Here is a 27590-nt window from a genome sequence, read left to right as displayed (position 1 = left end):
AAATTGACGTTATGTGTTTTGATGTTGTGTGTTTTTAACTGAAGTTAGGTGTTCTATTCTAATCTGTTGCTGTTCTTTGCCTTGATAAATGGGGAGAAGTGGCTAAGAATATTAGTAATAGTAGCAGTAGTATTATTAAAGTGGTATGAAAGTTCTATAAACATGTCGTGTAGATAGGCTCTAGAGGCCCTATCACAGTGCACAATTTCTGCAATGTGATTCCACTTTAACCACAATGGCTGCCTCCTGTGGAAGCCTGGGTTTTGTACTTTGGGAATGCACTAGACTAGAGCTCTCAGGCTGAGACTTCTAACCACCTCTCCCTGAACTGTAAATCTCAGGATTCGGTAGGACTTACAGTTGAAAGGGAACAATAAAGCTGTACTTCTTGAAAATCCCCATGAGAGTAAGGTTGATGAAATGAGCCATACCTGAGGTCCCAGATCCGGGCCATGCAGTCTTCTCCCCCCGTGTACATCCATCGTCCGTCTTCATGGAACCCGACGGAGGTGATGTTCTTGCTGACGCCATCGTAGTTGATAACTGGGTTCGGGTTATTGGAGTTCAGGTCATACATTCGAATGTGTTGGTAGCCTGGAGGCGAGAGACACTCTTAGTGCAGAGGAACTTGAAAGCACAGACTGGCGAGACACAGGCTTTGCAAATGGCGGCATCATATGCCTGTCCTAGGATCATATGCATCACAGGACATAGTTTAACTCTAACCAAATCTATGACCCAAGGACCTCGCTGCCACTGTCCATGCTTGTCAAGGCCTCTGGTTTAAAGGGTGAGGCCAGTTCTGTGCATGCTGCGCTCCACCAGAAAAACCCATTGCACAAGCTCCAAGGATACATCCAGTGTCATCAGCGCACTTGTAGAAAGCACGGATGAGTCCTTCCTGAATCTTCGCTCGTGAAGTAAAGCCAAGAAGAAGAACCCTCCCAGCCAAGCTGTGTGGGTGTTTGGTGAACCAAGACAATTTTGGGGGGAAAGTGGGGTACAAGTAAATATTACAATAATGATCATAAAACCACAGAAAACTGGAGATGACTTGAAAGCACATACCACCTGTGCAAACTGTGCCCTGGGGGAGCCACTGCACCCAGTATGCCCTCCGTGCATGGCGCACTTACCGGCGGCGGCAATCATGGTCCGGTCCGGGGTGATCTCTAGAGCATTGACCTGCTGGCAAAAGGGGTTAGGGAGCAAACCAAAGGCAGCTCTGTTCAGCAATCCTAAAAGGATACGGAGGATATTTAAAGGATACGGAGTCCTGGTGCTGGACGGTCCGGGTGCAAATCCCGCTGTGGGCCTGCCAGAACCGGACGGTGTGGTCGTAGCCGGCGGTGGCCAGGATGACCAGGTCGCTGCCCACGGTGCCCTGCGCGGTGTTCATGGCTCAAGTCGCTAAAAGGGGCAGGAAAGCAGGAAAGAAAGAAAGCCCCATAAAGGCAGAGAATGGTGCTTGGGAATCAGGAAGGGAACCCCACAGGCTCCCATTGCGGGTTCAAGGGGCAAGGCATGGCCCCACAAGCGGCATTTGTGAGTGACACTAAGCTTTTCTGGTAAGCAAAGAGGAGGGAATTATCTCCCATTGACTCCTCTGTTTGCTTTGTTTTCACACTTTTAATTGTATTGCTAGTCACTGCTGGGTTTGCCGCTTTGAGAGATGCTTAGCCTTCCTTGCCAGAAAGACTACAATTCCCAGGATCCCACAGCACTGAGCCACGGCATCCTGGGATCTACACTGCAGAAATAAAGCAGCGTGACACCGCTTTCAACTACCAAGGCTCCAGGATCCTGGGATTTGTAGTTTGGTGAGGGTTACCATGCTTCAGGGCTCTGTAAAGCTACAAATCCCAGGATTCCCTGGGAGCTGGCTGCGTCATTTCTGCAGATGCCCCCCTGAGGCACAGAAACCCATTGGGGACAATGTAGAGCTCTTTCTTCTCTTTTCTGCCTACCTTGCAGGGTTGTTGTGAGGACAAAGTAGGGAGGGGAAAGGGCAGCCTTTGGTGCAATGGAGGAAAATGCAAAGGATCACAAAGGAAAGTGACTGGACTTACCTTCAGCAGCAAAAGAGGGAAAGGAGGAGAAGCAGGATGGGACTCAGATAGCCAGTGCGCATGCGCGCATCAGAGCCCGGCTGGGGATCTCGTGCGCATGCGCAGCTAGGGAGGCAGTGCACAGGCGCACAAGAGCCACTGCAATGGCCTGTGTAGATTCACAACTTCCGGGTTCATTCCCCACAACGTCCCTCCCCACCCCGCCAGGCGCTGCTAGAGCCACTTCCATGAAAAGGCAGAGGTATTTCGCTTTCTAAAAGTGTCTTTTCCCGCTTCTGTTGCTGCGCAGAAGGAGGGGAAGCGAGTCTCGAAATACCTGGGGGAAACTTCACTCTACCACTTTCCTACTTCTGTGTTCTATGAGCTCAGCCTCAGCGAGGCGGCAGCGCCACCTGCTGGCGAGGAGGGACAAAAGCAGCGATGCGCATGCGCAATGCCTTCTGCCTGCCAAGCTCTGTCCAGCTTCCAGGGGAAAGGATGCTCTTCCTCACTTCAATGGGGATCACAATGCTTTTAAAATAGCATATTATTATTATTATTATTATTATTATTATTATTATTATTATTATTATTATTATTATTATTATTTTATATCCTGTTTTTATCCCATTATCATCATCATTATCATTATTATTAAGCCTTATTAATAAAGGGACTCAAGGCGGCAAAGAGCAGGTTCAAAACAATACGATTTAAAAACAATGCAACATTAAAATGTATAAATATTACTTTAAAAACAACAACACACAATTAAACCATTTTAAAAGTTAAAACAATTACTGAGTTAGAACAGAATATGTTAAACATACAGACTTTAAAATATGAGGGTTCCATATCCTGAATCTGAACGCAATTCTGGAGCTTATCTGGGCAGTTAATTCCCTTTTCCTCTGACTTTAGGGGATTAACCGCCCATATAAGCTCCAGGATTGCGTTCAGATTCAGAATATGGACCCCTCATATTATAAAGGGCAGCTTTACAAGACAGAATAAAAGGAATAAAATCATACAGTTTTTATTTTGCTTTGCTTTAAAGGAGGAAAATGGCTGGGTTGGCAAAGGCGTTTGGAGGCAAAATTGGGGCAACTCTTGATTCTTTACATTAAAAAGGTGTCAACATTGTTGAATTCCCTTCTCTTTTGGCTTCCTTGCAGTTTGACGACGGGCGGCTCGTATCTTAACTGGGCATTGAACTGGGCACTCGATGGGAACAGACTGGGCAACCTGGGTTATATTTGGGCACCCACAAAAATAAGCTTTGGCTGGCTTTGGTTGAATGGCTGTGATTTGGGCAATGGGCGCCTTGGCATTTCTGGTGGGTTGTTGTGGGTCAGGCACCAGCCTTCTTTAATCTTGGCTTTCCTGGTTCTCTCTCCAGCTTTCCCCGAAAGGCTTTAGTTCCCGTGGCAAAGGCTGGCATGTTCGGTTGGGTCCTTTTGCTGGCTGGGTTTATTTCTTTGTACTGTACTTCCTTGAGCTTTAATAGGCAGAAGCTTGAAGACCTGGTTTTCATTTCTGGATGGAAAAAGGTGCCCTGCGTAATCTTTTCGCTGGCAGGATGGTGGGCTGGGTGCCCTGGGTTACTGTTATCTATCTGGGTATGGTTAGGGTATCCTGGATTAATTTTTGGTAGACACAGTTGGAGACTGGGCATCCTGAATTATCCTCTATCTGGGTATGGCTTGAGCCCTTTGAATTTTATTTTTGGCTGGCACACTTGTGGACTGGGCATCCGGGTTTATTATTAGCAGAGAAGGCATTAACTTTGGGGTTGGCTTATTTTTACATTCAGTGTTTGGTGCCCAATGTGGCCGTGCCCTTTAGGTGCCAGCTTTGGTCCAGGCGAGGCAAAAATAATGTTTCTGCCCCAGTGCCGAAGGAAAAGCCAAGGTGCCAGTCCTGCAGAACCCAAGACCTGGATACCAGTCTTGCACAAAGCCAGGGCTGGCATAGTGACTGCAATGAAAGACAAGAGAAGAAGGCCTTTGAACCCTTGCTTGGTGCCTCTGCAGACTACAAATCCCAGGCTTGTCTGATGGAGCCAGGTTTGCATTAACCCTGCCTTGCAAAATGCCAAGCCTTTAGTAGGCCCAGGAATCTGGAGGGAGGGAGCCTGGGCCTTCCTTGAAAGCTGCCCTGTGCGCACTTGCCTCCCTCTCCTGCAGGGGGCGCCCCATCCCTCCCTCCATCCCTGGCCCCCTCTAAGGCCAGGTTCAGGGGCTGAGCCTGGGAAGCCCAGCAGCAGCCGCACCTTGGCCGACGCCTGGCCCCCCTCCGGCGGCTGCTGTTGCTGCTGCTCCTCCTCTTCCCTTTGCTGCTGCTGCGACTGGAGGCGCCTGGCTGGGCGATGCCTTCGCTGCTGCTGCTGCTGCTGCTTTCCCTTCTCCCTCTCCTGGGTTCACCTGGGCAGGACAGGTAAGGGCCCAGGGAGCCCTCAGCACAGGTGAGCCCCAAGAGGAGCAGGAGGAGAAGGGGCCCTGGCACTGCAGCCCAGGAGGGCAGCTGGGGGGCTCTGCCAAGCAGGTGGTGTTGGTGGTGGGGGGGTCTTCTTTGGTCCCTGGGGAAGGCAAGGGAGAGTTCTCGCTATGGCTGGGAGTGACTGGCACTCAGGGCCCACGATTGGCATCCCTTGCAGGCCAGTCCTGCAGGTAACCCAGGACTGACATGCCTTGGATGGCAGTCTTGGAGAACCAGGTGGGACAGGTGTGCGGATGGGTGGCTGGGCGGGGGTCTTCTTTGGCTCCTAAGGTAAGGGAGACCTCTTGCTGCAGCAAGGGAACGACTGGCACGCAGAGCCCAGGACTGGCATACCTTGCAGGGCAGTTGTGGGTAACCAAGGATTGCTAAGGTTTGCAGGCTGGTCCTGCAGAACCCAAGACTTGGGTGGCAGTCCATGAAAACCCAGGATTGGCATGCCTTGGAGGCCAGGCCTGGAGAACCCACCACAGGTATGAACCCAGGACTGGCATGCCTTGAATGGCAGTCTTGCCGAGCCAAGGACTGCTAAGCTCTGGAGGCCAGTCTTGCAGAACCAGGTGGGTGGGGGTCTTCTTTGGTTTCTGGGGGAAAGGAAGGAAGGAAGGGAAGGGAGACCTCTTGCTGCAACAGGGAAGGACTGGCATGCAGAGTCCAGGATTGCCATGCCTTGGATTGGCATGCCTTGGGGTGCCAGTCCTGCAGAACCCAAGACCTGGATACCAGTCTTTCAAAAGCCAGTCGCTGGCATAGTGTAGATGGTGGTCATGAAGAGCCCAGGACATGGATGCCTTTTGGTGCCAGTCCTGCTGCAGAGCAAGGTTTGGATGGCAATCATGCAGAGCCCAGGATTGGCATGCCTTGGGTGCCAGTCATGGATAACCCAGGACTGGCATGGCTTAGGTGCCAGTCTTGTAGAACCCAGTACTTGGATTGGTCCTTTAGGGAGAGAGCTGTCTAGACTAAACCTGGGATCAGGGCCAGATGAAAACCTTTAAAGGCCCTAAGCACTTAAAAGATGCCGGTGCCCCCCCCCCATATATATATATATATAGAGAGAGAGAGAGAGAGAGAGTGTAAAATAAAATGTAGCTTTTCAGAATGATCCAAAACCTACAATAAAATGGATTATCTGATTCTAACTTTGTTGTATTCCCAAGACAAATGCATATTATTAACCGCTGTGATTATACTACTTTTATAATTGCATATATATGTAGTTTATGTATGTATGCATGCATGCAATGTTTTCATTTCTTGTGGGAGCCTGTTGTTTTGGTGGAAGCTGGTTCCACTGCACCATTTGCAGTTTTGCACCAGGGTAAATCCAGCAAAGGGTGCCCTAACCATGGGCTTACTTTCATGGTTCATCCATCCCTGCCTGGGTCTCTTGCACCCCATTTTTGGGGTCTTACCCCCAAAGACATTGCTCCATACAGAGGAGAAGAAGGGCTGCCACGTCCATTGGGATTTGGGGCCTCATCTCTTGGCCCCTCGGTCTGGTGCCCATTTTGCTTGGCATCAATTTTATTCATTAAGCCTGCATCACCATTGGAGGGGTGAAAAGCAAACCTTGGACTGCAAATATTGGCAACCAAAGAGTGTGTAAACATTGCAGGAAAATGTTTTGCAAAGATATGACAACAACCGCAGCCCTGCAAATATTGTCAACGGTGCTTTTGCAAATGTTGCAAATCACAGTCTGCAGAAAAGGCATAGACTCAGAGTGCTTTGCAAATAACCTCAATGGGATTTGCCCAGCTGCTTTTACCAATCCTGCAAACAGCTGGGGATGTTGCGAACCGTGTTTTGCAAACCTTGCCAAAATATTTTTATTGATTTATGTGTGTATTTATTTTTTTATTTAATTGGCAAACCGACTTTCTCCCAAATGGGAACCAAAGCGGCAGCAGGCATGGGTGAAAACTATGTTTTTAAAGATAGTTAAAAGGATATTCTGAAAATGATGTCAAAAATAATATGCAAAGGTTACAAGGAATGCAAATTGTTGATAACGGCACTTTTCCTGTTTCCTAACTGTTTAATTCTGATTTCACTTTTGACGTTTGTGGATTTTTAACCATGCTTTTTTTTAACCGTTGTGTCCCAATCCAGGGAAAAAGGCAGGATTGAAATGAATATGACATTATTATTAACAACATTCTGCCAATGGTGCCAGCAGTGTTTTGCAAATATTGCCAACAATATTTTTGTAAATATCATGAAGAAGGGAGTTGTCTCTCCTTGACAGGAATCCATAGCATTGAGCCACGACAGTTAAAGTGGTGTCAAACTGGATTAATTCTGCAGTGTGGATGCAACCAAAGAGAGCAGGTGTTTTTGGGAGAGACATTATTAAACCATATGAACCAGTTAAACCAGAATGACATTGCTTTAAAGATGTTGTGTGGATGCACTCCGCAATATAACCTCCTTTATTGGATGTGAGATGAAAGCATTAGCAATACCTTTCAGCTTTGGCCTTTTCCAGATGCCCAAAATAAAAGTGACTTTAAATCCAAGTTGCTGACAGTCTTAGTTGGATGATGGTATTAATTATTACCTTCTGGGATGAGACTCTTTGGTATTAAGGTTTTAAATCTGTGGATCCAGAATATGTATGTATGTATATATGATGCAAAGTCCTTGCAAGAGGTGACCCCTTGCTTGCAAATCACGACTTATTCTGAACACACCAAATAGAAAATTAATTTGTCTTCTTCTGTGCCCGTCCTACTGAGGGAAAGTGTTGGTGTTATTTGGAAGCTGCTGAGTCAAAGAAATCCAGATACATAACTCTTGTTTGCCTGGTTGACTGCTTTCATTCCCCTGCAAGCCATTAATTTGCTCTTTGGTCTTCTGGGTTTGCTTCAGGAGGCCATCTCCCAAAAGCTGCATATCCAGGGGCTTCCTTTTTGCAAAGCTGGTTTTACAGATAATTGCAAATATTTGTGTAATAACTGCAAATATCTGCACTGTAGAAATAATGGATTTTGACATCACTTTAAATGCCATGGCTCAATGCTTTGGGATTCTGAGGTTTGTAGTTCTGCAATATATCTAGGATGCATCTAGAAATAATGCAAAAATAAGGCCTTATCTGTAGTTCAGGTAGAGTCTTCCTTATCCGAAATGCTTGGGGACCTAAGTGTTTTGGATTTTGGAATATTTGCGTATGCATATTGAGATGTCTTGGTGATGAGGCCCAAGTCTAAACATAAAATTCATTTATGTTTCATATGCACCTTATGCACATAGCCTGAAGCTGCTTTTATACCCAATATTTTAAATAATGTTTTGCAAGACATGAACTTTGTGTACATTGAACCATCAGAAAGCAAAAGGGTCACTCTCTCAGCCACCCATGTAGACAGTTTGCGATTTTGGAATAGTTCAGATTGTTTATTTATAATGAGATATCTTAGAAATGGGACCCAAGTCTAAATGTGAAATTGATTTATGTTTGGTCTGCATGAAACAAAGTTTGCACACACTGAACTATCGGAAAGCAAAGGTGTTGCTCTCTCAGGCATCCATCAAAGTTTAGGAACCCTTCCTATTCTGTAGTTCTTCATCTTCTTAAGAGATGTTTGAGATTGTTGTTTTTGGAAAGCCTTCTTGCTATGGATAGATACAAATGAGTGCTCAAATTGCACCTCCCCATGGGATGAGATACAGAGAGTAACCCATGGGATTGGGTAGGGTTACTCTCTGTCCTCCCATGTTTAAAATGCGCCAAACCTACCTTACTGCATGCACTAATAGTAATTGGTTGCACGGTGCCATGGAAATGCCACGGAGACATATCCCTGGATGCTGCGTTGGCACCTTCCCTTTGCTTGCTCCTTCCTCAGAAACTGTTTGTGCCACTCCAGATATTCCAGGCTGCATTTGGGAGGTGTGAAAGTTGTCACTTGTTCGTACCCGGGACTCTGGAAATGACACAGAACTGTCATTGCAAGGAGGATGCTGGCGTTCCTCATCCCATAAATAAAACTCGGGTTGCTTGATGCTGGCTTTCTTGCCATGAGACAAAAAGTGCTGCAATTTCTCCTTCCTTTGAAAAGAAAATTAGCAAAGACATCTTTCTATTATCTGATCAGTGGGGTTTTTTTTTATTGTACACCTAAAATAACAAAAATCCAGGGTTGTGCCTGGGATCAGGGTCTGGCTGGGTGTTGGGTCCGATGGCCATATCACACACCTTTCTTTGTTGTTGTCCTTTTTTCGGCAGGGATGGCGCTCCATCGGAGCCAGAAGCTGAATATCCTGCGGCTGGTGGTGCTTCTCACGGTCGTCTTGGCGGGCATCAAGTTTTTCTTCCGGGACAGGTGGGTGCAATGGGGATAAGGGTGCAAAACCAAGTCGTAGTCTCACTCTATTCTGCTTCGGCCAGACCTCACCTGGAATAATCCTGCATCCAGTTCTGGGCACCAAAAAGCATGTTGCTGGCTGCCATTTTGGGCACCAGCTGTCCACTATCTACCATTTGTCCTGGAAAACCAGGAAAATCCTGGATTGAAGGATCTGAAAAATGTCCTGGCTGACTGGGACAGTTGTAGCAACAAACTAGAAATCCCAGAATGTAAATTGATGACAACATATAAATAAACAGTGACGACAACAACTGAAATATGCAATAAAACGCTATTAAATGTCAAAATGTAGTGTGGGTGTTTTTTTTTGTTTGTTTTTTGAGGAGGGGAGTGATAAGCTGCCCAATCCTGCCCCAGTTTTGTGGAAGAGAATGATGGCAACCTTAACCTTGTCTGCCCACCCTCATCCTTGTTGTGTCTCTGTCGCACTCACAGCTTCACTCTGGACCAGCACAAGGAGTCCAGTGGGAAGAGCAGCTTTTGGGGCGACCCCGGAGACCCCCAGCAATCTGCCAGGATCGGGGACCCATCCTTTGAGTTCTTGGACAGCAAGGGGGCAGCGGGCGCCCGGCCAGAGACAAGGAAGCAGCCGCTTCAGGCTCTCAGCTCAACCCCCACGCGGCTGGTTCACCTGGACCTCAAGGGGGCAGCCCCCAAAGTAGCCTACCTGGAGCAGGTGAGTTGCACCGTGACCATGGCTTAGAAATTTGGCACACGGGCCTCAGAGCAACAAAGAGAATCGTGCAACTGCCCAGTTGTTGATGGATTGCAACTCCCAGCAGCCCTTAGCCAGCCTAGGCAATGGTGAGGGATGATGGGAGGTGAAATGCAACAGCCTTTAGACAGAAAAACACATTTCTCACCCCTGATGTAAAACCTGGCGAAACCAGCTATATCACCACCAAACGCATCCCTGCTCTGAGAGCTCTGGTCAGTAAGCGGAACAACAACTTCAGCTGTAATGTTGTGTGCCTTCAAGTCGTTTCTGACTTATGGCGACCCAAAAGCAAACCTAGTTTCTTCAGAGGGGATTTGCCATTGCCATCCTCTGAAGCTGAGAGAGTGTAACTTGCCTAAGAGCACCCAGTGGGTTTGCATGGCTGTGCTGGGAATCGAACCCTGGTCTCCAGAGTCTTAGTCCAACACTCACTTCCCGTGCAAAAATTAATTCTTATTATTTTGGCCTTAAAATTGCAAACTATTTATTTATTTGAAGGATTTATATCCCTCCTTTTTCTGACAATAGTATTCATAAAATGCCATTAATTTTCAAAATAAGCCATTAAATTGCAAAAGGAGCGTTGCATTAAGGGGAAATAATAAGTAAATGACTTGGAAGTCCACTCCCTCTCACCTGAAATGAAAGGCATGGCTGTGCATACATGTGTGGCCCCCAAAGAGGTTAGCGATACCTGGGTTTTTTTTGGGAGGGGAGGAAGGAGAACTGCCACTCACTTGGGATTTTGGCTTCTTATAGGTGGGAAGGATAAGGGGTCCCCATTGCCTTTCCTGGCTGCCTCTCCAGGGTTGGATCCATCGCCAGCAGCTCTTCTTAGGTCCTGTGGGTTTCAACTTCTGACTTTGCTTTTCTGCAGATCTTCCCACTTTTCTCCAAGCTGGGTGCCAATGGGGTCCTCATTGAGTACGAAGACATGTTTCCGTTCACGGGAGAACTGGAAATCCTTAGATCGCCCTATGCTTACAGGTAAGGCAATCTCTATCAGATACAGAAAGAAATGTGCCAGGAGGGTGGGCCGAATAGGCAGCCCCCCGGAAAGGGAATGGGGACAAAAAGATTGGCATTCCATCCATTTTCCTCCCTTTCAGCGACCAGGCCACTTGCTCTGCTGCTATTAATGTTCATGTATGTACGCATACAAACCCAAAACTTGTACTCCAATGAGTCCACAGTCAGTCCTTGCAATAAAGGTAATCCATAGTCAAAATCTTGGTTAGTGTTGGTAATTACAAGTTGTCCAAGGCCCCAGTTCATGTTCCTCTCCCTGACTGTACTGGGAGACCCTTGTGATGGCTGATGCCAAGGCCTGAGCAAGTCCTAGGGTCTGTCCTTGTCTCCTGACAGCGAAGAAGACATTGGAAAAGTCCTGGAGTTGGCTGAGAGGAACAAACTGGAGGTGATCCCACTGGTGCAAACGTTTGGACATGTGGAGGTAAGCCTCCACCAAATCTATCCTACCATGCAATTCTTTTCACCTGCTTCTCCAACAAGGAGGAAACAGGGAGTGGGGACAATGGCATTTGTGGTCTCACTCTCAGGGCCTCCCCACTTGAAACCCATGATCCGACATTGGTGTGATGGGTTTCCATGGTGGGCACAGCCAACAGCACAAGGGTGGCGCTGGTATTTGGGTCTCTTTGTTATTGTTGTTGCGTGCCTTTGAGTCATTTCCGATTTATGGTGAACCTATCATGCCCTGATGGCTCAGTAGTTAAATGCCAGTATTACAGCAACAAGGTGGTGAGTTTGAACACTGGGCTCCAAGGTTGACTCAGTATCCTTTTGTAGGTCAGTAAAATGAGTACCTAGCCTCTTGGGGGAAATTGACTTAACAGATTGTAAACTGCTTAGAGAGTGTTGAGTTCATTATGAAGTGGTATAGAAATGTAAATGCTATTGCTAAATGCTAAATGTTATGGGGTTTTCTTGGCAAGAGGAGGTTTGCCATTGTGTTCCCCTGAGGCTGAGAGAGAGTGACTGTCCAAGGTCACCCAGTGGGTTTCCATGACTGAGCAGGGATTTGAACCCTGGACTCCAGAGTTCAGCGTTCAAACCTTTGTGCCACGCTGGCTTTCCCGTCTTTTCTTTGGGTCCCTGCCACCTGGCAAATGGGCTTCGGAGTCCTTGCTGGCATCACAGCCAAACATTAGCCACTATCGAGTGAGATAGAAGGGGGTTAGTTTGCATTAAGTATCTTTGCCTGAAACCTTTTACATTCACTTTGTATTTCGAGGCTGGGAAAAGATATGAAGGCTGGGAATGGAAGAGAGGAGTGGATTTTAATCTGTTGTTAACATGTTTGCACACTTCCCAGGGATTGTAGAATTAGCTGTTCAGAGCCCCAGTTTGGCTGCTGCAAGGAGAGCCAAAGGGCTGGGATGCTTCTCTCTTGCAGACCACCTGCTGCATCACTGGCCACAGATAAAGCCAATGCCAGCGTCCAGCAGCAAAAGAACTCTTGGAGAGGTCTGGAACTAGACCCAGTTCCGGAAGAGGGCAAGTGGAGCCAAAGATAACCAGTTTATTTTAGGTTAAAGCTCTTGGCTGCCAGGAACTAATCCTCAGAGACAATGCAGCCTTTTAGAAGGAGAACACAGCATGCAAAACCATGCTGAGAAACCACAAAATAAAGTTGTTGATCATCTGAAGGAGCCCATCCCAAGCCACAACAAACTGCAAATCTCAGCATTTCGTAGCATGAAGCCGTGGTTGTTAAAGCGGTGTCGAACTGCATTAATTCTGCAGTGCAGATTAGACCTTGCTCTCTGCAAAATTGGCTTTGCATGGTTTTCAAGTCAAGAAAAAGAGATATTAGATGAGCCTGCTGGTTTACAACACAACTTGACAATTGTGTGATTCCTCTGGAGTTCTGGATTGCAGGGAAAGTTAACCAGAAGGGGAGACTCTTTTTGCAGTTATAAATGCACCTTTCCTTTTGCCTTTTCGCATATCACATCCATCTTCTGTGGCTTTTTGATCATGCAAGGGTGGTGTTATAGTAAGAGAAGCCACAGAGAAATAAAGCCAGGATTTCTTTTGTCAATAGAGACCTTTTCTTTTTTTTAGAAAAACATGGTTTGCATAAAACTCTTGCTAAATGCATTAGGAAATGGGTGGGTGAAGGTGCATGGCAGCTGTTTGGAAAAGGTACTTGTTCCCACAATGGATTGTAGCACCAAAAAGTCACTTTTCTAAACTCTGAATTTATCATGGGAGACCCCGAACAAGTTGCAAAGTGATGCAAAAGTGCTATCTTAGGGCAGATCTGTCAACCTTTGGATGGGACTGAGTTTGCATCTGGCGAATTGGCTGCCGATCAAACAAGACGACGGGACGTTTGTATGAAATTTGCCAACAGCTGCCCACATTTTTTGATCGCAAAGATACGGCCGGCCGAAAGAACAACTCGTTCATTTATTTTAAGCATTTCTTTATAATTTCTCAGCCTGCCAGGGCCTCTGAGACAGTGTAGATCAGACAAAACATCAGAGATGCCGAGATTAAACACATTTTAAAATGGGTAAAAACGTTCTTTTAAAAGATATATAAATAAATAAATAAATTTTAATTAAATTTTAAAAAGCCATATACAATTTAAACCCTTCTGGTTTTGAGGACCAAAAGCCAGGCAAATCAACACAATCTTAGCTGCGTACAGGTTGAGTCTCCCTTATTCCGAAATACTCCAATATACTGTACTCCAGAATTGTCCTTGTGGCTGGCTAAGAGAGTGACACATTTGCTTTCAGTGTGCACAAACTTTGTTTCATGCACAAGATCATTACAGATGTTATGCACAAAATTACTCTCAGGCCGTGATTATAAGATGTATATGAAACATAAATGAATTCTGTGCTTAGGCTTGGGTCCCATTTCCAAGGTATCTCATTATGACTATCAAAAGGTTGCAAAACCCAAAAATAAAATCCCAAATACTTCTGACCCCAAGCATTTTGGAAAAGGGAGGCTCAACCTGTACTGGAAACTCAAAAAGGATGGGAGGGATTTCTATAACTAAGGCTATGGAGAAAACCCTGTTTTGTGCATTTGCCAACTTTGGGGGGAATGGGATCCCTTGTACTGCACTTGGAAACAGGGAGGCTAACCCAGTTGCCGCAAGGCAAGTACTTTGGCTGGCAAAGGTGTGAGCAGCAATGGCAACTGAGCCCAAACTGACCACCTTCCCCTGGCTGCAAAGGCAATAAAAGAGTAGGCAGGGAAGCCTAGAACACCTTGCTTCTCTTTTATTGACCTTGTGTAAAACCAATGTCCTCGATAGATAGCAGGGTTGTCATTTTCTTCCTTTTCTTTGAGTTTATGTAACGAGTTCAATATTCCTTATGTGGATATCCGGAATACTCCAAAATCTGACTCTTGCTCAAACACACATGCATATTTGTTTGTAAAGATTGTTGTTGTTGTTGTGTGCCTTCAAGTCGTTTCCAACTTATGGCGACCCTATCATAGGGTTTTGTTGGCAAGTGTCTTCAGAGGAGGTTTGCCCTTGCCTTTCTCTGAGACTGAGAGAGTGTGACTTGTGCAAAGTCATGCAATGGGTTTCCATGGCCAAGCGGGATTCAAATCCTGGTCTCCAGAGATATAGTCCAGCTTTCAAACCACTGCATCACAAAAACTTCAGGGGAGGGAACACAATATCCTGAATTAAGTATGCAAAGGAATCTTGTAGTACCTTTGAGACTAACTGTATACAATTCCCTGAATTTAGTACACAAACAGAATCTTGTAGTACCTTTGAGACCTAGCCATGTTAGTCTGCAAAGGACCTTGTAGCACCTTTGAGACTAAAGTCTAAAAACACACTGCAGTAATAATCCAGTTTGAGACCACTTTAACTGCCCAGGCTCAATGCTGGGGAATCTGGGGAACTGTAGTTTTGTGAGACATCTAGCCTTCTCTGTCAGAGAGCTCTGATGCCACAACAAACTACAATTCCCAGAATTTCCTAGCATTGAGCCAGGGCAGTTAAAGCCATCTCAAACTGGATTATTATTACTGCAGTGTGTTTTGGGCCTTAGTCTCAAAGAGGCTACAAGATCCCTTTGCAGACTGATATTCCAGACTAACATGGCCAGGTTTCTGAATTCCCTGAACTGAATATTCTGCGAGCTTTAGTAAAAATAATAATAATAATAATAATAATAATAATAATAAAAATAATAATAAAAACTTCACAACTCTCTTTCTTTGGAATTTATCATGTGGATATCCCAGAAAAATCATGTAATTACATGAAGCCATTTCACATGATTGCACACAAAACCCACCATTAAAGTGGTCACAAAGGCCTGTTACAGACGGGCAAAATGTGCCGTGGCAGCGGCGGTACTAGGGTTAGGGCGCGCACCATTCAGATGGTCCCTAACCCTAGTACGTGCTCTGTACGTCAAAATGGCGTCGCCCTGTACACATGGGTGCCACCATTTGACGTGACAGACGCTTAGCGTCCGCATGTCGTGGTGCACTTGTGATGTCACAAATGTGCCATTTGCACACTCGGGCGTCGCAAGCACAACGGAGAAAGAACCCGCTTTCTGCGGGTCCTTTTTTGCCGGCAGGAAACCACGTGGTTTATCTGCTGTGGCTTCCTGCTGGCGGAAAAGGCGGCGGTGGCAGACCGCCCTTTTTGGGTGGATCCTGCCAAAGACACATTAACGTGCATCTTTTTGCTTTTCGGGATTTCAGCGACAGTGCATTTCCAATATCGGTTTATTTGCACAATTGAGTGTGATAATCATTCGTGCAATGAATCACCATTTTCTCTTTGTTTGCATGATGCTTTAAATGCGCTTTAATCTCTTTTTAATGCCGAAATTAGCCCCAGTGTGACAAATTCCTTTGTATGTTTTTGATAAAATTACCAGCTTGGTAGATGAAGGGAATGCTGTGGATATAGTAGATCTTGATTTCAATAAGGCCTTTGATAAGGCTTCCCATGACATTCTTGCAAACAAGCTTGTAAAATGTGGGCTAGACAAGGCAACTGTTACATGGATTTGGAATTGGTTGACTGACCAAATCCAAAGGATGGTCAGCAATGGCTCCTTTTCATCCTGGAGAGAAGTGACCAGTGGGGTGTCCAGTGGGGCTCTGTCCTGGGCCCGGGGCTATTCAACATCTTTATCAATGACCTGGATGACAGAACTGGGGGCATACTTATCAAATTTGCAGATGACACCAAATTAGGAGGAATAGCTAATACTGTACTCCAGAGGACAGGATCAACATTCAAAATGACCTGAATAGACTAGAAAGCTGGGCCAAAGCTAACAAAATGAATTTCAACACAGAGAAATGTAAGGTACTGCACTTAGGGAGGAAAAATGAAATGCACAGATATAGGATTATGGGGGACACCTGGCTGAACAAGAGTAATATGTGTGAAAGGGATCTAGGAGTTCTAGTGGACCACAAGTTGAACATGAGTCAATAGTGTGATGCGGCAGCTAACAAAGCCAATGCGATTTAAGGCTGCATCAATAAAAGTGTAGTGTCTAGATCAAGGGAAGTAATAGTGCCACTCTATTCTGCTTTGTTTAGGCTCCATATGGAATATTGTGTCCAGTTTTGGGCTCCACAATTCAAAATGGACATTGAGAAACTGGAGCCATGTGTCTAAAGGAGGGCGACTAAAATGGTGAAGAGTCTGGAAACCATGAAGCCCTATGAGAAAGGCCTCAGGGATCTGAGGATGTTTAGCCTAGAGAAGAGAAGGTTAAGAGGTGATACGATAGCCCTGTTGAGGAGGGAGCGAGCTTGTTTTCTGCTGCTCCAGAGACTAGAATCCAGAGCAATGGAGGCCAGTTGCAGGAAAAGAGATTCCAGCTCAACATTAGGAGGAACTTCCTGAGAGTAAGGGCTGTTTGACAGGGGAACAAACTCCCTCGGAGTGTAGTGGAATCTCTTTCCTTGGATGTTTTTAAGCAGAGGCTGGATATCCATCTGTCAATGGGGATGCTTTGATTTGGATTTCCTGCATGGTAGAAGGGGGTTGGACTGAATGGCCCTTGTGTTCTTTTCCAACCCTATGATTCTATGATTCTAAGTAGAGGTCCCATCCTCTCAGCCACCCGCTATGTCCCTGGTATTTATTTCCTGGAGGTCACTCGAGAGGCCAGTGCTTGCATGGTGCATGACCTTTCCTTGGGCATGGGAAAGAGGTAGCAAATCCCACCCACGGGCAAAGAGGGTGCACCCGTGGGGCTTTTGGCATCGGAGCCGGTTGGTCCGGTTCCTGCCCCGAGGATGCTGGGCGTTGAGCAAACAATCTTTTAAGCCTCGTTCGGATTTATTTGCTAAAGAGAAACTGGATTCCCTGGCCCTGAGTGAGCAATAGGGGTGAGGCAAGTGCCAGCCTCAGAGCAATGCCCTCCAGGCCTTTGGCTTTTTTATTAGTTTAAAAGTATAAGATGCGAGAAGCTTGACCTGTTTAATTTCTGGCTGCTTTTGCAGAGTGAAGGCAGGTGGAAAGGATGGGAAGAGCCACTTGCTTATCTATCTGCAGAAGAGCAGGGAAGAAAGAATCCAACAAAAACAAAATTATTGGCTTATTTTAAACATTTTATTGTGCTCAACAGCCACAAAATGACTCCCTAAGATGAAGGGCTTTTCTCCAATCGAATACACTGCGATCCAGGCACATGCAATTTGGAGGAATCTGAGCTTTTGGTTTTGATTTATTTATTTTTGGAGGGGTACTCCATAAACACTGGAAAAGGATTTGCAGATTTTATGGGAGCATCTGCAGTTATCTGTGAGGATAGGCAATATCAAATGTATGGCTGTTTGTCCATTTTGCATGGATTCGCATAGCTGCACATTTTCGGCAGAAGGAGGGCAAATAGATACAAATTTGCACAAGAAAGCGAAGATAATTCAGTGTTGATGCAAATGTGGATGAATTTGTAGCGATGTGCTTAATATACTTAACATGCAGTTGCAGAGGAGCAGGCAAATAAATTTTCTTTCTAAAATGTGGACTAGTAACTTTAGGCAACCTAGCATGCAAGGATGGAAAAGTTGAGCTGTGGTAGCCCCTTTGTGTGAGGTCTATGATGGCAGATCTGCTAGGGATTTTATTCTGAACTTTTAAAAAGGAGCCGTCCAACGCACCAGAGCTATTTGGGGGGGATAGGAATCAATAGCATTTAGCAATAGCATTTACATTATCCTTGAACTGTGTAAGTGGTTTACAATCTGTAAGCTAATTGCCCCCAAGAACTGACCAACAAAAGGATGGGAGGCTGAGTCAACCTTGGAGCCCAGCAGAGATTGAACTCACAACCTTGTGACTGCAGTATTGGCACTTAACTACTGCGTCCCCAGGACTCTTTGGCTAGCTCCTTTAAAGTTGAGATCAAAACCCAGGAGCAGACACACACAAGAAGTCACCAGCCTCTTATTGTTTTGCCTCTTACCCACGCTGGATTGTAGAGTCCCCCATTTCTCCATCCCTGGTTCACCTCTCCTACCTCTCCTTCTCCGCAGTTCATCCTGAAGCACGACAAATACCGGCATTTGCGGGAGGTGGAACGCTTCCCCAACAGCTTCAACCCCCACGTCCCAGAGACCCTGGCCGTCGTGAAGGCAGTCCTCACCCAGGTCCTCAACAAGCACCGGAGATCCCACTGGGTGCACATCGGGGCGGATGAGGTATGGGATGGAGGGGCCCCACAACAGCAACGGGCACCACGTCTACAAACATATGGGACGCTATCAGTGGCCTTCCAATGTGTCACAAGACTATAGTTGCCCTGGCTGGGGGTGATGGGAAGCTGTAGTGCAACATGTGTGAAATTGTGGTTGCACGTCTCTGCCTATTTTGTTCTGGTCTGTGAGACAATGGGGTACTGTATTTCCTCCTCACGTCAAAACCCACACTGCTTCTATCTGCAATTTAGGACTCGTGTTGCACAAAGTTTTGCACATGGTTGCACAGAAACAGCATTTTCTGCACAGGGAATAATATATACGTATTTTATAATTAAGTACAGTAAATAATATTTCTGCATAATGATTCAGAGGGCTCTTGGTATCCACTGGGGTATGGCCCTATGGATACCAAAATCTGTGGATGCTCAAGTCCCATTAAATACAACGGCAGAACAAAATATATAAAATGGCAGAATCAAGGTTTGCTTTTTGGAATTTATATATATATTTTAATTATTTTCAAGCTGCAGATGGTTGAATCCATGGATAAAAAAAAAGTCAGTGGATATGGAGGGCCAAATGGATTACCTTCTGCACAGAAAAAATAAATGCTGTTTTCTATGTAAAACAACTGTGTGTTAATTTGGCACACAATGAGTCCTGAATTGTGGTTCTACGCCCCGGACTTTCATCAGACCAGGACTCTTCTCAGCGTTTTTCAACACTCAGAAAACCTGTGTGTGTGTTTTATACCATTTTGCAAATATTTTTGAATAGTCTTCCCATCCCTCATGTGCTCATGCATACACAAGTTTGCATTCCTGTGTGCTTTTGCTGAAGGATTTCCTCCGGCATCTGCCTTGCTTTCCTACGCAGGTCTTCCACTTAGGAGAAGGGATGGATTCCAAGAACTGGATGAGCCGCAACGCTGGAGACCTGGGCAAGATGTACCTGAGCCACATCCGAGAGGTGGTCAGCTTCGTCGCCGGTCAGCCGGGAGGGTTCCAGGCCCTTCTCTGGGATGACATGCTGCGGAAGGTCAGCGAGGCCGCCATCCAAGGTGAGTTGCAAGAGAATCATCTGCATCTTCTGTTTATTATTTATTTATTGCATCTTCTCACTTGAGAATGTCATTTCATTTCAGACTCTGGCATCGCCAAACAAGCCTCCCCCATGTTGTGGTTCTACGCCCCAGATTTTGACACACAACAAATAGGTTTGGGGTTATTGTTGTTATTTTAATTCTTCTGTTTTGGTTTCTTTCCAGAATGTGCATATTGTGATTATTTTAATTTATAAGCCACCTTGACTCCCATTTTGGGGGTTGTAGGGGGAAGGTGAGGTATAAATAAAATTAATTATGATGATGGTCATTATGGTGATGATGATGATATCCTGCCATCTGCTGAAATGTTTTTCAGGATGGCTCAGAAAGAAAATAAAATGCCGCTCAAAAAGCAAAGCATGCAACACCAAATGCCATCCTTGTGCCCTTGCAAAAGCAAAATGCACCATCCTGCCAGGGCCTCTTCTGAATCCCATACGATACCAGGCCTTTCATGGGGATGATGGGCCTTTCCACACTATGCAACTATAACACTTCCATTGCTCTTTAACTATGGTTGCATCCTGTGAAATCTTGGGATTTGCAGCTTCAAGAAGTATTTTAGCCAGAGAGTTCTAGTGCCTTTCTAATCTCCGAATCCCAGGATCCCATAGGATGCAGGCATGGCATTTAAAGTGGAATCAAAATGCTACAATGGTGTAGTATTTGTATTATAGCTCCCTTCTCTATATTGACTGTTTTGTTTTATTTTGCATTATGTCTGCCTGTTTTGTGACTGTATTTTAATATTGCATTTTAATATTTTACATTGGAATAATTATAAATGTTTCGTTGTTATAAATGTTTTGTTGTAAGTGTTTGTAAAGCGCCATGTACATGGATGGTGCTATATAAATAAATGGTAACAGTAACGGTAATGATAATGGCGATAATAATGTAAAAGCCTCCTAAAACTCAGTCCCCTGCAAGTGGGCAAGGCTGCCATGTTTGGTCACCTCCATTTTCTCCAATCTCGCCTCCTTTTAGGAAAATACATTGCCAAGTACGCCGAGTGCGGCTTCAAAACCATCTGGTTCGCCAGCTCCTTCAAGGGCACCACCGGCCCGGCCCAGGCTTGGCCACCCTTGAATGGCCACCTTCAGAACCACCTGAGGTGGCTTAAGGTCATCCAGTCCATGGCCACCACTGCCCCCTCCGTCCGGTTCCAGGGTATCGCCATCACTGGGTGGCAAAGGCAAGTTCAAGGGGCATTTTCACAGGGCAGCAGGGTAACAGTGAAAAGGGTCTTGTATCACTATCTCCATTGTGCAGATGTGCTCAGAGGTGATTGTGTGAACTTCACAGAGGGACAAAAATGAAGGGCCACCTTTTCAGGGAAGGAAGATGGGTCTGGATGGGTTTCCAGATGGCCCTGTCCTTCCAAATCCCAAAAGCAAATGCTGATTTCTTCCATTCCCTTATCCTCCTCCTTCCCTTTCCCCCCATTCTCTCTTTCTCTCTGCAGATATGATCACTACTCAGCGCTGTGTGAGCTCCTTCCCGTGGGGATCCCATCCTTGGCTGTGTGTCTGCAGACCTTGGTGAATGGTGAGGGGACCCGGCTGGGCGATGGGTGGGGAGGACACCAGGAAAAGGGGGGCAGGGAATGGGGAATGGAAAAGCGTGGGGCTGGAGCGTACGGTTTGCAGATGCCTGATTCTGGAGATTACTGCACAAAGTGCAAGGGATGGAACTGAGGTGGAATTGCAACCTGGGATTCCTCTCCTTTTCACGTCATCACTCATCCATTGCTGATTCATTGTTATACCCTTATAATCGTGCTGTTTTGCACTGACAAAGAGATACCTTTCAATGTGAAATTGCAGAGGTTACTGTATGACAAGCTAGCGATGGAATTGAAGTAGAATTGCAGCCTGGGATTCCTCTCCTTTTCGCATTATGTCATCATTCATCCGTTGCTAATCTGTTGTTATGCCATTATTTGTTGCGCAATTTCACATTGACAGGTATCTCTTCTTAATGTGAAATTGTGTGATAATAGTGTAACAATGGATCAACGTTGTCAAATTGCTGAACGTGCTTTTAAGTCTGTTTAAATTATTCTTAAAATGGTTTTTAATTGTGTGGGGTTCTTTCTTTTGGCACATCCTCCATGCTTCCCCTGATTGTTGTGTGTGTAGTTCGATATAAAATATTTCAAACAATAATTAATAAATAAATGAATAAATAAATGCCATCCTCTTGGCCCATGTAAGTCACATGGTGACTCGTTATATATATATATATATATATATATATATATATACATACATACATACACATACACATACACACACATACAGTGGGTCCTTGTTATCCGCTGGGGTTTGGTTCCAGGATCCCCCATGGATAACAAAATCTGTGGATGCCCAAGTCCCATTAAATACAGTGGCACAGCAAAATGGTGTCCCTTATATAAAATGGAAAATCTAGGTTTGCTATTTGGAATTTATACTGTTTTTGGAATATTTTCAAGCTGTGGATGCTTGAATTTGTGGATAAAAAGATCCGTGGATAAGGAAGGCTGACTGTGTGTGTGTGTGTGTGTGTGTGTGTGTGTGTGTGTATATATATATGCAAAATGGCTGTTCAGGAACCACTGGCCCAGCCTGTAAAAATCGATTGCTGGGCAAAATTTACACTGACCAACCCATCATCCCCTTTGTCCCCTTCTCTTTCCATAGGGGGATTCACCGATGCAACCAAGAAGAAGGTTTTGGGCATTCTTGGCTTCCAGAACATGAACCTGGAGACAGGCACATGGTGCGTTCATATGTGTTTTTCCCAAATGGAGATCTGCTGGTCAACCTGGCTCGACAGTGCAGTTTTGGGGTGCCCTTTTTGTACTTAATTAGGAGATGTGCATCTATGGAGGGGGACAAGGGCTACTTTTTGCCCCAAATCTCCCTCCAGCATGCTCTGCCAGTGCATTTGATGCAACCAGAAGTGTTGTCGTATAACCTCTGCTTTGATTTTTGGCTATTTTGGGTGGGGGTTAATGTTTTGGGGTATGTGAAGGGGTTTATGATGGCAAAACCCTCTGTGTTTTGCAACAGTTTTGACCCATTTTGAGGAATTTGGGGTTGTGGTTGTTGTTGTGTACCTTCAAGTTGTTTTTCCAACAAAACAATCTGCTATACAAAGCATTCCAAAACAAGACAGTCTTCAGAGCAGGTCTGGGGGAAAAAGAGGAATTTTGGCCATCTCTAATGGGTTGGGGAAGGATGTACCCATCTTGTCAGCCTTGCTAACTCTGTTTTTGTGCCTCCTTCTCTTATTTAGTGAGGGCAACGGGGCCTTTCCTGGCTCAGATATCTACCGAATGGTTGAGCAAGTCAGCGGCCAGCTGCGGGACTCAGTGGTCAAAGTCCTGGAAGAGGAGAGGTCAGTGCCATGAGGAGAAACTCTGTACGGGTCAAAACAGAACCAGAGGGTCCATCTCTTACCCTAAATTAGGTCCTCACCCACTCTTGAGGAAGCAAATCCCTGGCTGCTGCAAATGTTGTTGTTAACGGCCCTTGAGTTGGAAATAATCCAGGTTGACGCCACTTGAACTGCCATGGTTCAATGCTATGAAATTCTGGGAATTATAGTTGGTTGTGGCACTAGAGCTCTCTGACAGAGAATGCTAAATATCTCACAAATCTACAGTTCCCAGAATTCCATAGCATTGAGCCATGGCAGTGAAAGTGGAGTCAAATTGCATTAATTCTGCAATGTAGATCCAGACCCAGTCCTCTTCTCCTCTTCTCCTGGAGAGGAGGAGACATATCAGACAGACTGGACTATGGCTGTTTTCGTGTGTGTGTGTGTGTATTCCTCCCTCTTATTGTTATTAGTAAGCTTTATTTATATAGTGCTGTAAATTTACACAGCACTGTACATACTATCGCTGCGACCCTACCTGGGCCAAAGGGACCTTGAAACGGTGGTACATGCTCTGGTAACCTCTTGCTTAGATTTCTGTTATGCGCTCTACATGGGGCTACCCTTGTACCAAGCCCGGAAGCTTCAGTTAGTACAAAACATGGCAACCAGATTGGTCACTGGTGCATCCAGGTTTGACCATATAACACCTATTCTGAAAAATCTTCACTGGCTTCCGAGCACAATACAAGGTGTTGGTTATTAACTATAAAGCCCTACATGGCTTGGGCCCGAGTTACTTGAGACCGCATCTCCCCATATAATCCGCCCTGCACACTCAGAACATCCGGGAAGAATCTGTTGGAAACTCCATCTTCCAAATATGTTTCCACATCCCAGATGTCCTTTTCAGTGGTGGCCCCGCGGATCTGGAATAGTCTTCCCGAGGAACTCCGTCTCATGACCCCCCTAGAAACATTTAAAAAGAGGCTTAAAACCTTCCTCTTTTGTCAAGCCTTCCCCCCCCCCCCAGGAATGAAGTTGAGTGTTCTTGATGCCATCAGTTCTCTGCCTTACCCTGTGAATGATTGTGTTCTGTATAATTGTATTACTGGATTTTATCTATTTTTATGTGTAATAGTTTTAATAGTCTGTAAACTGTTTTGATCTATGGAAAAACGATATACAAATAAATATTATTATTATTATTATTATTATTATTAAAACAGATAAAATAAACCTGCCTACAAAATAATTAAATATAATACATATTAGTCCATGTTAACATTCAATAAAATAAGGCAGACAACAAATTAAAATAACATTATATAACAATCAAGTAACGCCTGGGAACGCTTCCCTGAACAGTATAGTCTTTGATTCACTTTTGAAGCTCTTCAATATATATGGAACAAAATCGGTCCTTTCAATGAACTCCCAGCTCCCATTTGGGTTTTTTAAAACAGGCATTTTTAGTTTAGAGGCTTCCCAGTTCCTGATGCAATTGAGGGAGTTTGGGCTGCAACGGAGAGAAAATCTCCTCTTTTGACCTGATAATCCAATCTTTGCTTTTTTCTCTCCTCCGTTTAATGAGCTCGGTGTGTGTACCTTGTGTGTTGTGTCTTTCTCTTCCTGACCTGGCAGCACCATCAAGGGCTGGTTCAGCCCATACCACCGGAAGCACCAGTTTGGAAACCCCCGTAACCTGGAGAGCTTTGGGAGCAAAGTACTGAAGTAAGTCTGTCTTTTGCTACTAAAGGTTGTGAGGGGTAAAGTTTTCCCTCCCTCCTTGCAAAAAAACCCCAGTCTGCAATAATGAGAAAGATACAGCTTTGGACAGGGATTGTCTTGCAATCCGTGCTCTTGCCTAAGGGTGTCATTCTTGGCTAATTTTGTTCTCACAGGGAGACAATGAGTACTTTCAGCAGTTTTCTTCCTGAGGCAAGAGAATATTTGAAAGCTGGGCCGCTATCCAAGACTATTCACCGCTCAGGATTTATCCCGCGCAAAATTTGCATGTGGTAATTTTGCAGAGAAGAGAGCCCTTTCTGTGGAGAAAACAACAGTCCGCCCTCCGTATCCATGGTTGTTTTTATCCATGGATTCAGCAACCCACGGTTTGAAAATGGTCAGAAAATATATGAATGGCAAAAAGCAAACCTTGGTTTTGCCGTTTAACATAAGGATCGCCATTTTATTACTTATCTCTTCCGGAAAGCATACCCTCTCGATTTGTAGAATTTGGTTCATAATGGATGAAGTTTTTATCCAATGCCCGACTGTTGTGATATATGTTTTTAAAAATTTTGATGGTAATTTTGGAATTGTATGGATTGTATGGAATTGTATGGATTGTTTGATATATTGTACTATGACTTGGATCATAGAGTTTTAATGATGTAAACCACTTTGATCGGAAGGAAAGGCGGTATATAAATAAAAGTTTTATTTATTATTATTCATTTACTTTACTACACCACTGTATATAATGGGACTTGAACATCCACAGACCAAATCCCAGCGGATACTAAGGACCCACTGTAAAATGCTGATTCCTGCACAGAAAATGCTGTCGTTGGGGGGGATAAATTTGGCCTGTGGTATTTTTGCATGCAGAATAGCATTTTCTGTACAGGAATGAGCGTTTTGGTTTGCAGGGAAACTAGGATTTCTGTGCAGGAATGGCATTTTCTGCACAGAAAAGGCTGAGTTCTTTGCAAAATTGCCACCATGCAAATTTTGTGTGGGATCATTCCCAAACTGCAAATAGTCTTGGAAAACTCCCAATGACTTCCCAGCTATGCATTGCTGAGGCGAAAATGTTGGGGATAAGGAGGGCTGTACCCTACATGCCCAAATGGTAGGGGCACCCATGGATCTGGGGCATGCATGCCAAGCATCTGATCTTTGGGCTCTGAACTGAATCTCTCTCTTTCCCCCGTTTCAGAGTCCATGAGGACTGGGAGAACCTCATCCAAACTCTGCGCTCGCACATGGAAGCCATCTACTTTCCCGACACGGTGGAGGAATGGATGGAGGAGAACGTCAACCCGCACATGGATCGGTTGCGGGAGTTCGTCCGGGATTTCAAGGAAACCATCCGGCTCAATGCCCGGCCCAAGACTCTCTAGAGGGGCCACCTCTTGTCACAAGATGGTGGTCCAGAGACAGGTGCCATGACTCCCTCCTTTGTTGTTATTCCTTGAACCTTTGGGGAGGTTTGTGGACCAGACGTAGGGTGCTCAAAGCCCACTCACCCCAACCCTATTCACAACAGAGGTTGATGGGGCATAATTTGTTTTGGGGCATGTTAAGACTTTTCCCAGTTTCTGCTGGTTGTCCCTCTGCTGGGAATTCAAGCAACATGAACCAGGACTGGCACAGGGCTTAATTCTCCCCCATTTTGAGGTTGGGGATCTGTGGGGCCACCTCACCTGGTCTTTTGGGAATTATTGGAGAAATTCTAGGACTGGAGGTGAACCAGGGGATGGTGGCCATGGGGGCGGGAGAACTACACAATGCACCTTCCTCTTCCTTCTTTTCAAACACACTTTACCTGTTTCCATGAGCAGCATCGGATTCTTCTCTGTGTCTATTTGTGGTCACCGTTTCCCACAGTGATGACCCTTTGGGAAGGTGCTAAACTTGGACATAAAAGGGGGTCAACCATGCTCTCTACACTCCCAAATGTCTAGGCAAATAACTCTTCCGTTACACACATTGAACATTGAAGCCCCCAGCTTGCTCACTTCCAGTTTCATCCGGTCTTTTTACTTTGGTGCCCAGTGCCCATTCTCCCCAAAAATGAAGGCTCTTAAAGTCCATGTGAAGAAAGAGGACACACTCTCCATCATTGTGGATTCTGTGCCACTGGTGTGAGGTGGTGATTGACAGCTGTCACTCCTCCTGTCTTGATCAGATTTCCATTTGTTGGCTGATGTCTTTTTGTTGGACATAACCTCTTAATGTTATGTTGCTGTTTGGGACTTTTTTGCGGGGTGGGAGGATCTTGGGTTGCTGTTGTTCCTGTTTGCACAGAACAGATTGCTTCTGTGATGTGGAAGATGATGATAATAATAATAATACTGTAATAATAAAGGTATTTTTTTTATAAAGCAATGGCTTGCATTATGCTGCGGTTGGTGCCAAGTAGTTGTGGGGCTTGGCCTGTGTTTGGTGGGGACCCCAGGACTAGTGTTGCTTTGACACCTGTCTTTGTAGGCTCTGGTCCTTATTCTGGAAATGTTTGAGTGTTGGATTAAGATGTTGGGAGACCAGGATTCGAATCCCTGCTCAGCCCTGAAAATGCCCTGGAGGACCCTGGACACATCACACTCTCTCAGCCTCAAAGGAAGGTAGAAATCTTGCCAAGAAGACCCCATGATAGGTTTGCCTTAGGGTCACCATAAACCAGAAACTACTTGAAGGCACACAACAACAATGTATTTAGCTTCGTTTAACCTCTAGTTCTCTTCTTCTATGGAACTTAAGGCAGCTTACAAAAAGTTTAAAACAAATTTGAGCTAAAAAACCCTGACAGTAAGAAAGCCAAAACAACAGTTAAACTAGCTATCCTATTAAACAGCATCAGAAAACTGAAAATGGTTTGCTTCCTTTTATTTAACTGCTTGTTTTCTCCGCTCATAAAACATATCTGTATTTTCCCAGTTCTACCTTACATCAATAAAAAATGAGGAGCGGAGAATAGAACAAAATGGCCATAAAAACACAGGATAGGGTAGGTCTCTAGTTTCAGTTTTGAAAGGCCAGAATGGCAAAGAAAGAAAGGA

The 27590-nt window shown here is 45.2% G+C and overlaps 2 protein-coding genes across 5 annotated transcripts in view; one reads left to right on the top strand and one right to left on the bottom strand.

Annotated features, from left to right (window-relative positions):
* The window catches only part of MLST8 (MTOR associated protein, LST8 homolog), a 5729-nt gene extending 3570 nt beyond the window's left edge, over nt 1-2159 (bottom strand). The window contains exons 1-4 of one of the 2 annotated variants that reach the window (XM_042480712.1): nt 2070-2159; nt 1271-1410; nt 1137-1185; nt 432-594 (exon numbers count right to left, since the gene is read on the bottom strand). In XM_042480712.1, the coding sequence (XP_042336646.1) occupies nt 432-594; nt 1137-1185; nt 1271-1399 (341 nt within the window). In that variant the 5' untranslated portion in view covers nt 1400-1410; nt 2070-2159. Of the gene's footprint in view, nt 1-431; nt 595-1136; nt 1189-1270; nt 1411-2069 lie in introns of both variants that reach the window. The other variant, XM_042480711.1, reaches the window with a different exon arrangement.
* Nucleotides 2160-4089: 1930 nt separating this feature from the next.
* LOC121937493 (hexosaminidase D-like) lies at nt 4090-27387 on the top strand. 3 transcript variants are annotated; one of them, XM_042480709.1, is made up of 14 exons: nt 4090-4114; nt 8779-8875; nt 9356-9596; nt 10516-10625; nt 11004-11091; nt 18165-18329; nt 19206-19389; nt 19474-19545; nt 20422-20629; nt 20900-20982; nt 22119-22197; nt 22717-22818; nt 24445-24534; nt 25748-27155. In XM_042480709.1, the coding sequence occupies exons 1-14, from the start codon at nt 4105-4107 to the stop codon at nt 25929-25931; spliced, it is 1713 nt and encodes a 570-aa protein (XP_042336643.1). In that variant the 5' UTR covers nt 4090-4104; the 3' UTR covers nt 25932-27155. The 3 variants fall into 3 exon arrangements, with proteins under 3 accessions (XP_042336643.1, XP_042336644.1, XP_042336641.1); XM_042480710.1 differs by lacking the exon at nt 4090-4114 and adding an exon at nt 4299-4512 and having other exon boundaries at nt 25748-27154; XM_042480707.1 differs by lacking the exon at nt 4090-4114 and adding an exon at nt 5211-5365 and having other exon boundaries at nt 25748-27387.
* Nucleotides 27388-27590: the final 203 nt, after the last annotated feature.

Source organism: Sceloporus undulatus, chromosome 8, assembly GCF_019175285.1.
Source record: "Sceloporus undulatus isolate JIND9_A2432 ecotype Alabama chromosome 8, SceUnd_v1.1, whole genome shotgun sequence".
Classification (NCBI taxonomy): Eukaryota; Metazoa; Chordata; class Lepidosauria; order Squamata; family Phrynosomatidae; genus Sceloporus; species Sceloporus undulatus.
This window is presented reverse-complemented; position numbering and strand designations above follow the sequence as displayed.

Excerpts from the sequence above, each read along its gene's own strand:
- LOC121937493 (XM_042480707.1), top strand. The coding sequence starts at position 5,332 with ATGCCTTTTGGTGCCAGTCCTGCTGCAGAGCAAG. Across the intron at positions 18,330-19,205 it reads TGCACATCGGGGCGGATGAG|GTCTTCCACTTAGGAGAAGG; the intron begins GTATGGGATGGA and ends TTTCCTACGCAG. Across the intron at positions 20,630-20,899 it reads GCCATCACTGGGTGGCAAAG|ATATGATCACTACTCAGCGC; the intron begins GCAAGTTCAAGG and ends TTCTCTCTGCAG.